The sequence below is a fragment of the Aulonocara stuartgranti genome (assembly GCF_965226115.1).
Source record: "Aulonocara stuartgranti genome assembly, chromosome: 2".
In the NCBI taxonomy this organism is placed as follows: domain Eukaryota; kingdom Metazoa; phylum Chordata; class Actinopteri; order Cichliformes; family Cichlidae; genus Aulonocara; species Aulonocara stuartgranti.
The window spans coordinates 35,712,122-35,728,203 of NC_138940.1; the positions used below are offsets into that span (position 1 = coordinate 35,712,122).

Below are 16,082 nucleotides of genomic sequence, written 5' to 3' on the forward strand. Positions count from 1 at the left end.
GCTGTATAAATATGGCAATCGCATAATTATTATAACAGTATAGCTGATGTAGCTGACAAACATGCCTTGTACTTAAGTTCAGTGTACAAAAGTGAAGTTAACAGCACAGACAAGAACATATACACTTTGCTCTTGTGAACAGTGTCAGCAGCATTTGAATCATGGCACCATGGCATTAATTGTTGGATGAATCCCACTAACAAACTACCCAACTATAAAGTCACAAGAGCTATAATGGAGTAATTAGTGCCTAATTGATACAATAGTTCCTCATTAAACAAGTATCGACCATACTGTAGCCCATATCTCATGGGAAAAACTGCCTCATTTGATCGAACATTGCAAACATTTGCTTTGTTTCTATTCCAGCCGCTCTATGTCTTATCCACTGTGGATGTTGTCATAGCAATTATCTGCAATGCTGTAAGCAGGTTTACTGTTTTGTGGCCTTGGTGCCTGCTCATCAGTGCTGGCTGTTTAAATACACAAAAATCAAACAGCTGTGGCACCATTAATGAGGGAAGAACACAGTAATCTCTCTTTACAGGAGGAAGAGGATGCAGGCATGGGCCAGGTACTTTATTTTCAGCAATCCATTCAGGCAACAGGAATCTATCAGTGGGTGAATGTCTGAATGAAATGAATGAAAGCATATAAAAAATGAAGCTGGAGCATTTTAGTGAGGCTCACCAGTTATTCCTCAAACCCTGCAGTGTAGAATGTTCTGGAAAAGTGTGGCAGGCTAACCAGTGGTTTTCAGTTACAGAAGCACTTTAACATCATGGAGATGACCAACAACTGGTGCTTTCTTTCCCCTCCCTGGAGCTGACATTTAGTCTCACATGATATCACTAAATAATCTGGCAGCTTTTTGTGTTGTGTTAAAAATAGTTGCTGGATAACTGCTATGATGTAGTTTTATTTCATTCTGTCACACTGGAGAAAAGCTTATTTTGAGGCAGATCAGACTAAATCTAGTGTATTTGATTTTCTTGGGAGGTGTTGAGCTGAACCACATTTGTTAGAAACCAAATTGTCACATTTTAAATAGAGCAACAAAAAAAAAGTTATTTGATTTTTGGGCTGAATTGATGTATTTCAGTAAGCGAGTGTTTTGAGAGTGTTTAGGTAGGCTACCTAGCCTAGGGCAAATGATGAGCAAGATTAAGACAGATGTCTCTCATTGTTCAAATATATAACAAGTTGGAGTGACTGTAAAAAATGTTTCTGTAAAATAAATAAATAAATAAATAAGTATGAGAACGGATCTGATTTGGCTTAAGCCATTTCTGTCTTCATTTCCAATCCCAGTAAACACTGTCAAACTGGCAAAACCCATGTCTTTTGTCTCTGTTTAAGTCTACACTATTCATACATACTTGTGAATGATGCTCACTATTAGTGCCTTAAAATTGAATAGTTACAAGAAATTGCAGTATGACATACAGACTGAAAAACAAAGGTATTTTCTGATGCTATGTTACTTGCCTGTTGTTTGATATGTCCGGATGCCAGTAATCGCTGGAGAAATGTTGTCAATAAATCTACCAGCACCCCAGATCGTCACCTGTTACTGTTTTAAGTGCTCGTAAATACCAGGAAGGGTGTAGATTTCCATTTACCACTTGTGCGTGTTGTTAGGTGTCAGCGTATGGTGAGTGTGGGTGGCTTGATAACACTGAGTAAAGCAGCTGTCTTAAGCAGTTCCTGTGTAATTGTAATCCCTCTGATCAGGCTCTCTGTAAACACTAGATAGTAAACCTAGCCTGGAGCTTCACTCAGCATTGGACGCGCACATGTGCACAGTTTTTCCACTTATATTTACTACTACTGGCAGTACAACTACACCTGGACTTATAGTTGGTTACATGCTGACACACATGTATCTTTTCTTTAAGATCAAAGGAGATGACACTTGATGAAAAAGTGTGGTCTTTTATAGTGGTCCTGTTTTTTAATGGTCACTATCTGCAGGACTTAAAATGATAACCCCCTCATCCAGTTTGCACAGATGGTGCCATTTGCCCTGTTTGTTTATGACTGGATGCAATTCCTATAAAACGCTCACTTGGGATCAAACTGCGAGAGTGGGAGAACTCTACTCCATGTATCACTTTTTTAAATCCTTCAAGTGCAGTGCCCACATAAGACGGATGGAATGAACCTCTTTTGCTGCACTGCTCTCGGATGACAGCTTTTATCATAGGTTGTGTCAGACGTTACTGCTAAAATACCCCCCCCCCCCCCCCCCCCCCAATGCCCCTTTTACATCTACCACTCTCGCTCACTCTCTCTCTCACTTAATGTGTAGCACTGAAATGTTAGCTAAACTTGCTTTGCCTCTGTAAGGCATTCATAAAAGATACACAACTACATGTCTGGATGGCCCGAATGCATAATTTATGTCTTGGTGTGAAGCTAAATCCTACACTCATCCCTCTTTCTCTCCCTCTCTCTCCGCTGTACTCTTCAACTTTGTAATGGCTTCTGTGTAGTCATAAAATGCTGGTACTGTTGCGTCATCTGATGCCCATCCTATCCTTTCCAAACACGCACACAAAAACACACGCACAGACTCAGAATGTCAACCTGGTAAGAAGTCAGAACCAGAACTGCACTCAGCTGCAGCACTTTGTAGACATAGTTTATTTATCACACTGTCTTTCATTTCAAACATTTGCTTTCTTTTAAAGTTTTAGATTCAACCACCCTCCTTGTAACACAAGATATGCTGATAAATTAGAGAGACATTGCCACACCTGCTTGGAAACCCACCCAAAAAGTTCTCTCTGTAGTTAAACTGGCAAAATATTTGAACCATAAATAGTCAACTTTATTTAGCTTTATGCAAAACAAGGTTTTCAAGCTGTGACATAAAACTACAGTAACTTAATGCACCAGGTAGCCCGTTTCACGGAAACATCTTGGAAGTTGTCCTTGAAACTGTAAAAAGATGGGCACTTTAAAAAATTCTTGGCGGGGGACTGTATGAAAAATATATTCAATATCAACTACCATATGATAACTTCAAATGATAAGATCAAAAAACATGAAGAGAGCACCACAGATAAAGAACAACTTGAATTTTGAGGGTCTTTGAAAGGCGGTCGCCAAACAAACACATAAAAAGCCCTAGCAGCCAATAGAAAGTCACTTTCAAAAAAATACTTAGATACTTTCCATCTGTGTACCAAGCCTTAGTACCCAGCATAAGATATCAGTAGATGTCAGTAAGAAATGGTGGCTAATAATTTTAGCTATTGTCGAGTCTCGATTATGTCTTGGAACTATATATACATCTTAGTATGATGTATGTGTTCTCTTGTAAAGTCCTACACCACAAGGATTTGGCATCCAAGTAAATATTAGACCCCTGTAGGTTCTTATTTAGCAACGATCTAACAATGGGTTAAAATGCCCTCCAATTAGCAGTGGCAGTTTTGCTTATATAGCACATTTTATTATCACACATAAACGTATTATGTGTAAAGCCCTAACTCTGACTTATCTGTGAAATGGGCTTTTGATAGTTCAAACAGAGGAATAGCAGGAATGTCCTCACTTTCCGTAACTGTCCTGGCTCATAAAGGTAAAACATGAATATAAAAATACACACACAAGCATAGTCTTCACATGCCCCTAGGCCCTTTGGGCAGATGGACTTCCCAGATACTCCCTCCCATGCAAACTGCGGTATGCAGGCTTGTTCAACGTACACAATCACATTTGAGTCAGTCAGCTGTGAGAAACACGAGAGCCAAGATGACCAGAGACAATGAGCTCACCATAAACAGCCGGAATGAAATTGTTGTCGGCGCTGTCGTGCTGTGACGTGGGTGTTACGTGCTACAGCTCCAGTTTGATTTCTTCAAAGTGACAGAGGCCTCAGAAGAGGTAGGTTTTTTTTCACTGTGCTGGCAGACCATCGTCAGAGCTTGTGTAGGATTTAGACAGGGAGACAAAGTGAGGCAGTCACCATTTCCCACTGACGTATTATGCTGGGGACTAAGACTTGGTATAAAACAGATGAAAAGAGGAAAAAAAAGGTGGATCTGTGTTTTACTTTAAACGGTTATTAAAGTGTCAAAACAACAGACAAAAATTCAAATAATTGTGATTTCACAAATGCAGACACTGTTATACAGGAGCAAAGCACCAGAAAAGAAACATTCTTTTTCTGTGTGAATATGGCATCTAGGGATGTGCTGAACATCATATGAACTATTTTGGCAATACTATGACTGATGACTGCTACCAACACCACTTTAAATGTCCCCATGTGCCATTTTCTACTGGTTGAACATTTGAGAATGTAGCTGGGTGTGTTTGGGAGAGTGTGTTGAGCACATGATGGTTCAGCAGCTGTGATGTTGGCTTATGTAGTAGGAAAGGTTGAGGGTGTGTAACAGCTGCGAATGAACAGGATTTGTCAATTGTCACATGACAAGAACTGGAATATGTAGTTCAATTCATATTCTAATAATACAATGAGAAATTAATGGATCTGCAAATACATAATCTAATTTCTAGGACAAACTTTCCAAAGTGGTACATTATATTCTCTACATTTACCTTTTACATTTACCATCTTGGTAAGCATAACTGTATCTATTACATATAGTCTTTATCTATTTTCTATATTATAATAAATTTTGAAAAAATTATCATCTTCATCAAAAAAAAAATAGAAATTGGTTTTGCTGATCAGTGTTAGGGGTAAAACAATATCAAATATCTGAAAATTACTGACACTGAGTAAATACTAATGCAAAGCATACAAGCCAATAGAAGATCAAGTTTCCCTTATTTTAAGGCCTCCTGTTACTCTTGCACCATACTGTTCTGGAATAACCTGATTTGTTCCAGTTCAGATCATCAGACAGTTGAGACAGAACTTTGTTTTGCCCTTTTTTTTTTGGCAGTCTACTGCTTTAGTTTTTTTCATAAAACATAACAAATATCTTTTTTTTTTAAAAAGATACAGTTAAAAAAAACTACCTCTGAACCTTCCAAAATACAGCATGAGGAATCAAAGGCACCAAAAATCAATCACATATATTTCATGATTCAGATTTTGGGATTAGCTGTTCCTAAATCTCTTCTCTCTGAATGTCTGGATTTTGGAATCCTTTATGTAATCCTACATCAAGGGCAAGCAAGCTGGGACTCTTGGGTCAATTTAGAATTTGACAGTATGTTAATTACATGTTAATATAGCAGAAAGGGTTAGCTATATTACCTGATATTGTCCTAAAAGAAGCTATTAACTGATCCCCGTGCTTTTAAAAAAATTAATTTGGTAGAAGTTGTCCCGCTTCACATGTTCTCCAAATTTTACCCAGTTTTATTTATCCTTCATATTCATATCTACAGCATGTTTACTTAAAAAACTATCGTGAATATATAATTAAAGCTCCTACAAGGAATAATACCAGACGTGGCTTTAAAAACCATGGATTGCAGTATAAATCTCCAGGTCTCACCAGAGGCTCATAACTTTTTATTTGAATTTCATTTCCTCATAAACTCCCCCTCAATACCCACACATTATTAACACACACTGCAGGACTTTTATAGAGCATATTAATCAAAGAAGACATATGGAACAGTGTTTATTGCAGCTCTTAACAACACAGTCACAACACAATGAGGTTAACAAAAACACATTTTCTGTAATTTTTTTGTAATGTTCACTTTTGCAGAGTGAACAACACTTGGCTGGAAAACCCCCCCAACAAAAACCAAACAAAAAACCCTGTAAAACAAGTGTGTTTCACTACTCTTTTAACATTTAATTCTGTAGTGTCTGAGGTGTTTGTTAATTAAAGTGTTTGGTTGCCACAGCTGTGATAATTTAACAGTACTTTATTTTTAAATTAATAAACACAAATTAAAATATTTATCTAAGTTTGTTGAGTTTTATATTTACATAGTTTACATATTTTTAGTCTTTAAAAAATATAGGTCCTATGAAGTATTCAGTGACTTCTTTCTCTTCCAAATCTCTGCAAAGCGATATGGAGAGAGGCATTTTTCTTGACCACTTCAACTTTAAATCTAACATTTCTCATTTCCATCCCTGGAGCTGTTATTTTTTTAAAAATACTGATCTGTCATAAAAGACTTGAAGACTCTTCAACATGTTTGCTGCAGAAATTCAGTAAATAGACTCACACTAATAAGGTCACCCTGATTTTCTCTTCTCCACCTCGTACTCTTGTTCTTTAAAACTGTGCAAATGGCTTTACTCCTCCACTTTCCTTCTCCGCCCCCTCTCCCTCTGCTACCTTTCCTCCTCTAACAACAGTGAAGGCTGTAAATGTGCATTAATAAACTAAAGTACGATAGGTTTTGATGCCCATCTGGGATCTGATCTGGTTGGCAGAAGGCACAGGAAGATGCTGCCCTCCATATTTGCTCTGCCAGAGACTGTGTTCTTGGCGGAAAGGCTTGGTTCAAGGACTATTTCAGTGCAGTAATTAATAAAGAGTCTTGTCACAACCTGTGAAGGCTTAGTGGTGATATGATTATATGGTACTCACATCCAGTTACACAACTTCTCAAATTTTAACTTTGAATTTAGTGATATAGTGTTTGAACCGCTCAGTACTTTGTCTACTTTGCTCTTTACCTCTATGTAGTTTGAGGTAGAGTTTACTTAACACTGACCCAAGACCCGATGACCTCATACTAACTTATAGTAATGTGTAATATAGAATGTGAGATTGCCATTTGCACTTAGTCAACCATGAACTCAGACATTAGTTAGTGCAGTTAGTTATTGGATGACTGCTGCCACTGCTACCTAGAAGGCAGGTGCACTGCATGCCATTATATAATACTATTGGACAACAAGAAATGACAAACTTAGTGGGTTTAAATAATTGATTATGTCAAATACTGATGCTAGTTTACAGCTTTTGAATGTTTTAATTATTGTTTTCTCGTCAGATTAAACCGACTGACTACAGGAGATCTATAACTACTATGCTCCAGACAATGATACTTGGCTTCATGGGCCAACAGCATGGATTCGCTCTTTCTCTTGCACTCAGCTGCAGGTCTCACACTGAGATTACCTCCTTCTATCCAACTCACTAGATGACAGTGCTCTGTTGGCAGCAAGCAATTTCTCATTTTTTTGTATTGAGCATCTAAGGCCACAAATACCACTGGACCTCTCAAGGACACATTTATGGCTTTTGCAAAGTGTTTTACATGCTACTTATTTTTTTCTCCCTTTGCTCTCTGTGCACCACATGGTGTGCTTTTGAAGAACAATTGCCCACTTTAATTAAGTGCATCGATCCATTAACACGAGTGGCATCTTTCTGTTCACCCATTCATAGCTATATCACATGTTTTTTCATCAAAAAGCAACAAATGCTCTGCTTGGAGCCAAGAGCAGTCAAACAGCTGCTACAGACTTCTGCAGTGCATTAATGAACTTGCCATGTCATTTGAAAGCAGCAACTGTTTGAATTTCTTTTTTAGGCTAAGGAGTAATTTTATTATATCACATTCTGAACTGGTTAATAAAACAAAAAGGCTGCAATCGGCCACTTCCAGAAAATTAATCAATTACAAGCTTCACAGGCAGCTTAATGTCATCAAAAATGTAACCAAAACATTTATTTTTTAATTTTTTTAAATCTTGCAACAAGATTGACTGTCTGTTTTTCCAGAATTGATTATGAAGATTTTATGTATTTTATGTTTTAATATCCACTCTTACCATGTCAATGCCTGGTTAATTTCTTCAAATCCAAGGGCTTTTGGAGGAGATAGTTGACACTGTGCTAATCGTCTTATGCTTAAAAGACAGATGTTTCCTATTAAAATCCCCATGGGAAGATGACTGCACATCAAAGTATATGCTTTTAAACACCGGCAAGCCATATAGTGTGATGGACAAGCTACATGTTCTTTCGATCGGTGTAACGTTATTCGTAATGTTCTACAGCGAGCGTGGGGTTGATGTGAAAAGAAAGTATAAATCGTATGTGACTTTGAAGTGGATTTGACATGAGATATATCATAAGCTACTTGGAGTCACTTACCTCTCAGGCTTTGTTGATCCTATTACCCTTGAACCACCTCCCACAATGTTTCAGTCATCCCGCAGTCAAAGGCCTATTAATCAGCAGGCAGTAGTATAGACTTTATGATCCAGTTTGCTCTCGTCAGCTGTTAATTGCGGTGAAATGGATCTTTAACATTAATCTCTCTCAGCATGAGTGCGTGTTTGAACCCAGAAATATTTGAATGCATGACGGGGAGGGAGATGAAACATTTTACATGTTCATCTGTGCGTCTATAAATGCTTGTGTGCATACATGCAAAGTAGCACATTAGAGCAAAAGGTGAGAAAAAAAGTGTCAAAAAAGGTGAAATTACATGTAAAAAATTACTCTCAGGGCACGTTTTATAGTAAGGTTAAGAATAACCAAGCACTTAGGTTTACAATGATCTTTCTAGACTTCTCATAAATATCCATTATTTTTTTCTTTGACAAAAACTTTGTCAACCCCTGCTAGTTATTCTTATTCTTCCTTATTCACTTGCGTAGTAGGTAGTATTATGGTAGGTGCAATACTGCACTGTTTGAGTGCCAGCGGGATAACTATTGGTGCTATTGGTTATGGTGCTATTATGTATATTATACTGTCTATCATTACATATACCAATATTTACATTTTTAAATATAAATGATAGCTTTTATACTTCTTATTATTAAGGGATCCCTACATTGGAAGTCTGTTATACTGAACCCTATTATTTTCAATGCCACGCTGTTCAGAAATACACCTTTATTTCACTAATTTGCAAGCAGAAAATCCTATGAGAACTTCTGATAGCGCTCTACCACAGTAACTCCTACAGTAACTTGCTAAGACACCTCAACAGGGGTCACAAATTATGTTCTAAGACCACTGATGCAATTTTAGAAGAAGAGAAACAAGTGTTCTGCATGTTACTACAGCAGTTTTAAAAAGGCTTTTCTTTTTAGTAACCTATTAAAGCCACCAAAAGTAACTCAGTCGATTGGGCTCATACTAGAAGAGTTGGTCAGAAGCTTCTACTCATTGTCCTCCTTTGGCCATACCTTTTTCTCCTCATGGCAACGTCTTAAATTCCTTGTTCTGTTGCGCCTTAGTTCAGTGGACCAAGACTTCCTGTTTTTTCCACATTGTTTTGAAGCTTATTGTTTGAGAAAAGACACAATATTTCAACACCTACTCATTTCTAGATGAATAAATAGGACACGATGTCTGCCGCCCCTTTGAGGCAGACTCATAGCTTCTATACATGGTACATATTGGTGTAAATGGATTGCTTTTGCTGGGGGAGCATGACCGGAGCTATGGCCATATCATGTTGCATTTGAATAATTGCTCTGTGGTCCTTTACAAGTTGTGCTTTCTTTCTACTAATGGAATTGGATTCTGACATAAGTTTTAATATACTATAATACTACTGGAGCATGACAAATTATCTGAAAACATACACAATATTTTACATTTCTCCATACGCTAAAGCCACAATTTAAAAGTTTAATTCATCTATAAAATATAACAGCTATTAGACATAATGAAGGCTAAGCAATGCAGAAACCTTGGTTAGGGTTTATTATAGATATAGAAAGATAAAACAAAATAAGGCTGCTAGTGTTTTTCTGGCTGGATCAGATTCATAGTAATTAGAAAGGTTATCTATTAGATGAGCTTATGGTATTTAAAACTACCACTCCATAAAGTTGCTGGTTATGTAAAAAAAAAAAAGAAGCAAAAGAAAAAGAGACAAAGAAAAAGTGAGTGTGACAGTTCAGAGGCATGATAGAGCAGGAATAAAAATGCAAGCTCATTCTGCGTTTCAAAGAAAACCTCCAGTTCAACTCGACTTACTTTCTCTGCTGCCTGCAAGGTGACTTACAACCAAAATAAAACTATTCTTTCTTGAGATTGAGCCACGCTGAACCAAAAGCATCCCAGAAGACAATGTGCTAGATTCTGCTTCTTGTAAAACTACATTGAGGCCAGGCTATTTTTGAAACACAAACCTCAGGCTACAGACCCGTTTTCTGTGCTTAATTTTGATTCTAATTTAGTGAGTATGCTATTTGTCAAGCACGTGATGCATGTGCGTCGCCTTCGTGATGGATACAAGCCATGACTTGAGTAACTGGTGCAAATTACCAGTGCACCTATGGAAGTCAAAGCCATTTCTCTAGATCTGACACTACATCAGTTGGTTGTCCTTGAACCTCATTTGACCATGGCAGATGGAAGTTTGAGCATGTGAACAATAATACCTGTTCATATTAAGCCTGCTCCTTTGTCCCACAGTAACATAGATAAACCCAAATATGAAAATGAGCACAACATTGTTATTGTGCCTTACTTACTTTATTCTACATACTATAAATACGCAGCACATCTACTGTACTGTTGCACACATGACCTAATGGTAGGGGGTGTTAAATAGATGTTCAACTAACCAAAGCAAGATATATCCTGCACTGCCCTGCACTTTATTTGTAAGTATTTCTCCTTACTGTTAGATTTATTCCTGTCAGAGAGGCAGGAATATCTATTGCAGTTTGCTGGAGGTCCAGTGCGGCAGCACTGGTGTCTATAGATCACGGACTATCACGAACCTGGCTGACATTTCACTCTGTCTGTGAGTGGCTGTCCTGATGGAGAGTGAGGTACCAAGCCTCGCTGTATCATCCATCATGCGTCCTTCATTCCCAAATATGCGTTCTTCATCAAGGCCGGGGAGAGGATGAAAGCTGTAAAACATAGTGCCTACCCCCTCCTTTGCAGTCGTCCTCTTAGCCCCATCGTCACTCTTTTTTATTACCTCTAATGAGCCAACAGTTAGCTGGCTCATTAATAATTGCTGGCTGTAATTAGACATTTGTTGTAGTTCTCAAGAGTCTTTTCTCCCTGTCTTTTACACCCGTTCCCATTTTCTACATCAGCAGTGACCTCAGAAAGGTATATTTAGTAAAAATGATATAAAGGATTAAATATGTAGTAAATGGTTTACAGCTTAACTCTATCGAGCTTTGGAATAATTATAATAATGGCGAAAGAGTCTATGTTTAGTTTTCTTGTGAAGAATACAAAGCAAACATGGGACAGGGAGAAAACTGCTAAAAGATGGAGCGAATATTTGAATATTCTCTTGACTGACTCCTTTCTGGCATTGTTTTGTGTTGCTATTTGAATCAGTCTGAGCTACTTATTTATATGAAAAGTTACCGGTATATATAAATATATTTTTTGCTGAGTTGAACTACTGGAGAAAGGTTATCTGAGAGCATCAAAGAGGAGCAAACATGCCGCTGAGTTGTGCAGGACACAATTTATGTGATAACTGATTGTTCCAGGTGTGGAAAATTGAATATATGCTCTGCGTATCTATCTATTAAATATGTGAGGAGACACATACTGTGCCAAGCAAGGGACGTTCTGTACTAACTTTAGAGTTTATGGTCATTGTTTAGGACTCTGGTCTTGCTAAAAGGTTGTTTATTTAGTCTAATAAGCTGGCTTTTTCCACTGTGATTGGAGTCTTGGTGTAACTATTATCAAGTCATAATTCCTCTGTTACAATTATATATATATATATATATATATATATATATATATATATATATATATATATATAAAACACCCAGCACGCCCCTGCGGGCAGTTTATCCTTCAAGCTCCTGTCCTCTACCAGAGGCCTGGGAGCTTGAGGGTCCTGCGCAGTATCTTAGCTGTTCCCAGGACTGCGCTCTTCTGGACAGAGATCTCCGATGTTGTTCCCGGGATCTGCTGGAGCCACTCGCCTAGCTTGGGAGTCACCGCACTATGTATATATATATATATATATATATATATATATATATATATATATATATGAAAGCTCCTTACCATGCATGGAGGGTTTCACCCCAAGTCCAGCACCCCGAGGCTGTACGCTAAGCGGAAGGAAGGGGGCCGGGGACTGGTGAGTGCCAGCACCACAGTCCAGGATGAGACAAGGAACATCCAAGAATACATTGGGAAGATGGCCCCAACTGACCGAGTGCTCAGTGAATACCTCAGGCAGCAGAAACCCAAGAAAGAGGAGGGAGACGAGGAACCATCATGGAAGGACAGGCCCCTGCACGGTATGTACCACCGGCAGATAGAGGAGGTGGCTGATATCCAGAAATCCTACCAGTGGCTGGACAAAGCTGGACTGAAAGACAGCACAGAGGCACTAATCATGGCAGCACAAGAACAAGCTCTGAGCACAAGATCCATAGAGGCTGGGGTCTATCACACCAGGCAAGACCCCAGGTGCAGGCTGTGTAAAGATGCCCCAGAGACAATCCAGCACATAACAGCAGGATGCAAGATGCTAGCAGGCAAGGCATACATGGAACGCCATAACCAAGTGGCCGGCATAGTGTACAGGAACATCTGTGCCGAGTATAACCTGGAAGTCCCGAGGTCAAAATGGGAGATGCCCCCAAGGGTGGTGGAGAATGACCGAGCTAAGATCCTGTGGGACTTCCAGATACAGACGGACAAAATGGTGGTGGCTAACCAACCGGACATAGTGGTGGTAGACAAACAGAAGAAGACGGCCGTAGTGATCGATGTAGCGGTTCCGAATGACAGCAATATCAGGAAGAAGGAACACGAGAAGCTGGAGAAATACCAAGGGCTCAGAGAAGAGCTCGAGAGGATGTGGAGGGTGAAGGTAACGGTGGTCCCCGTGGTAATCGGAGCACTAGGTGCGGTGACTCCCAAGCTAGGCGAGTGGCTCCAGCAGATCCCGGGAATAACATCGGAGATCTCTGTCCAGAAGAGCGCAGTCCTGGGAACAGCTAAGATACTGCGCAGGACCCTCAAGCTCCCAGGCCTCTGGTAGAGGACCCGAGCTTGAAGGATAAACCGCCCGCAGGGGCGTGCTGGGTGTTTTTTTTTATATATATAATTTTAATAATAACAATTATAATTATTAACATTAACAACAACAATCTTAATCATAGTCATAATGTTGCCTAAGTTGGATTTTTGAACTATAATCACACACTGATTGCCATTTGCTGATAGACATATTGCTCCTATACAGAGTCCACTGTTTCCATTAAACCCCACCATAATCAACAGTTCAGGAAAGTCAAACAATTTATGAGTACATTAATAACAATACAGCACACTCTGAAAACATTTTAGTGACTAAAAGTGAAGATGCTTTAGGACATTTAAAAAAAAATCTAGCTTATATTTAACTTTTCTTTTCCAAGTGACTTCAAACAAAGTATAAAAATATGAGTTAAAAGAATGAGTGAGTGAGAATAAACTCAAATTAATATTTTATGGACCCACCCATGATCTTTAAAGTAGTAAAGTCCATGTACACCTGCATAGTTTTTACTTGGAAGGTTGGTTGTTCTTCAGCATCATAAAGAACTTGCAACAGCTTTCTTTGGCTGTAAGGGCATTGGGTGCCTCGTGTTGATTCTTGTAACCACAGATGTCTATGACGTTCAGGGCTCTGACTCCTTTTCCTTTTTTAGTCTAGCTATATGTTTGGGATTGTTGATTTGTTGCTGGTGTGCAGCACATAGACTAGATGAAGAACATTTCATCTCTACAACACAGTGTTCAGTAACTTATAGGTTATCTTGAAGACTAGTTAAAAACATTAAGTAAGGCCATGTGCTGCTTATATACTTTTTCATGCTGTTTGTTTTTTAATCTTAGAGTTTGGAAGTCATAGTGGATTGCACACTGCTCTGTCAGGATTTCCTCCATATGGTTACAACATATCAAGGTCAATAAATGACAGGTATAATATTAAACAGTCAAAACAAGAGTACAAGATGTTTTTTCAAGATATGTGTGAGGTGTGTATGTACCTTGACATACTAGGTGTTAAAGTACAGTGCATCCACATCAATGTGTGCTGAGGGTCTGTGTACGTGTTTGTACATCTGAGTTTGTATTTATCAATTCATGGATTAGCCCTCTGGATGAGGCTGACTGAAGTTTACATGCAATACAAAAAGATTTAATATCAGATCATCAGTTGAATGTGAGGGAAAATGAGTCATGAGTTATATGTAAAACCTTGGAATTATTCATAATGTCATTTTTCTGCAAATGGAAGATAATTATGTTGGTCACACATGTCATAGATGAACAGGGTATTACTCCTATTTGTGGTTCAGTGGAGGCAGATGATTAATGGCCTTCTCTTTTGTCATTTTCATTTAATAATAAGTGTGTCAGAGAGAGGCATGACACTGAAATCCATTAGGATAAAAAGATACAATTTATTTGGACTGGTTTGCTTGTAGCTAATCCATCAACAGAGAGAAAATAGGTCAATGATTAAAGCCCATGCATTGTGCCTGAAAGAGGACGGATGCATTAGGCCCAGTCCAGACCGAATCAGAAACACAAGGATCTTCACAAGACCCCAGAAATCCTATAGAGACATGCAGAGTCAAGTTATAAAAACTCTCCTTAATGTCACTTGTCCCAAGCATGATTTCATGAAAGCAAATGTGGCCACCCAGTGTGATCTGGGGGGTTGTGCATGGCCTTGCATTTGCTTGCCTACTCAAAATAAATGGGGTGGATATGTTGTCAGAAAGGGGCCTTAAGATTCTGGGATGCTTGCTTCATATATACTGTAGCAGACTGCACGTTTGCCTGCTTTGGCTTGTCCACAACTTAATATTATTCTCCCAACCCCAATCACCTCATTTAAGTGCTGGTCCAGTGCCTGCTAAAAACCTGCCATAACACTGAGTTTGAACATTGAACTGTTCTTGGTCCCCTTATCTTTTCTTTGTGTTATTTTAACACTTTTCCTTTTCAGAGACTAAGGATATATATAACACAACCCCCACTGTTGTTTATTTGTCTGTCTGTTATTTGAGTTATTTTTGTGATCTTAGTGTTCTTTATCTGAGCCTGTCTATTTCTTTCTTATTCTCTTTTATCCTCCTGTACTCTCTCTCCCTGCTCTGCCTGTCAGTATGCATTTTAGTACCGTTATTTAATGCTGTTGCTGTTGCTAATGCCTTTTTATTTGCTTGTGTTTTTGCTGTTGTTGTTGTTTTCTTTTGTTTTTATGTGGTTTCTAACCCCAGTTCATTCTGTTATGGCACACCGCAGTCCAGGATGACGCTGCCCCAGGTACCCAGGAGTACATTATGTTACGGCAGGATTCCATCCACTCTGCGGATATAAGGAGTAAAGGGTCCCCCTTTCGTGCTAAGTGTCACGAAATCTTCTGCTGCCCACTGAAGCAAGTCGCCCACAAAGAGAACGCAGAACCCGAAGGTTTGTTTGCACCCCTCCTTGTTTTGATTTGCTGATGCTCCTCGCTTCTTTCGGCCACTCTCATCTCACCCCCTCTTCATATTCTGTCCCTCCAAACGAAGTTTTTTTTCAAAATTTCTGTTCCATTTTTAGAGAGCATCTGGTGCGCTTCTGCATGTGTGTGTTTGTGCACGAAGGCGTGCGTGCAAGTGTGCGTGTTGGGCATATTAGACGACCCAGTGCTGAGGGGATATTCGCTAGCAGAGAACTTGTAGGACGGCGTCTCTCCCTGGGCCTCGTCCAGTTTAGTGCGTGTTTGTGTGAGCGTATGTGTGTCTGCCTGCATACCCGTTATGTTGGACTGAGGAGCATAGCATCTGTAGCTCCTGTCCACCCCTCCCTACCCCAAACCATTAACTCAGTCATTGCCACCCTGAGGCGCATGCACAGACCAAAACAAAGTGCAAAAAGAAAAGGGGTTATAGATGGAGGCAGCTGCTGCCCTAATGAGTTCAATGACTAAGCGATTTCAGTATGTGCTTCCACTTAAACTGGCCCAATAAAGCAAAACAAAACAACACAAGGCTGTGAAGATTATGTTTCATATCCATGACTAAAGAGTGATCTACTCATCCACAGACTGTCAAGTCAGCAAACCCCTCCTCCCTCTCCTTCCTTCCCGTGTTTCCTATGCTTCTGCCTGTGGTTCAGTGGTCTTGGTTTTTGCAGCCTACCATTGCTTCCTTCCTTCTCTCCCTG

The 16,082-nt window shown here is 39.2% G+C and overlaps 1 protein-coding gene and 1 long non-coding RNA gene across 8 annotated transcripts in view; one reads left to right on the forward strand and one right to left on the reverse strand.

Moving 5' to 3' along the window:
• LOC309720032 overlaps positions 1-1,673 on the reverse strand; it is a 30,708-nt gene extending 29,035 nt beyond the window's left edge. For all 3 annotated transcript variants that reach the window (XR_014280392.1, XR_014280393.1, XR_014280394.1), the window contains exon 1: positions 1,489-1,673. This is a non-coding gene — a long non-coding RNA (uncharacterized lncRNA). The remainder of the gene's footprint in view (positions 1-1,488) is intronic.
• Positions 1-16,082, forward strand: part of fgf13a (fibroblast growth factor 13a) — a 96,675-nt gene that overhangs the window by 32,278 nt on the left and 48,315 nt on the right. For 3 of the 5 annotated variants that reach the window (XM_082556524.1, XM_082556523.1, XM_082556525.1), the window contains exon 3: positions 15,177-15,344. The exons of the other annotated variants lie outside the window; for them this stretch is intronic. In XM_082556524.1, coding sequence (XP_082412650.1) covers positions 15,177-15,344 — 168 coding nt within the window. The remainder of the gene's footprint in view (positions 1-15,176; positions 15,345-16,082) is intronic. 5 annotated transcript variants of the gene reach the window in all.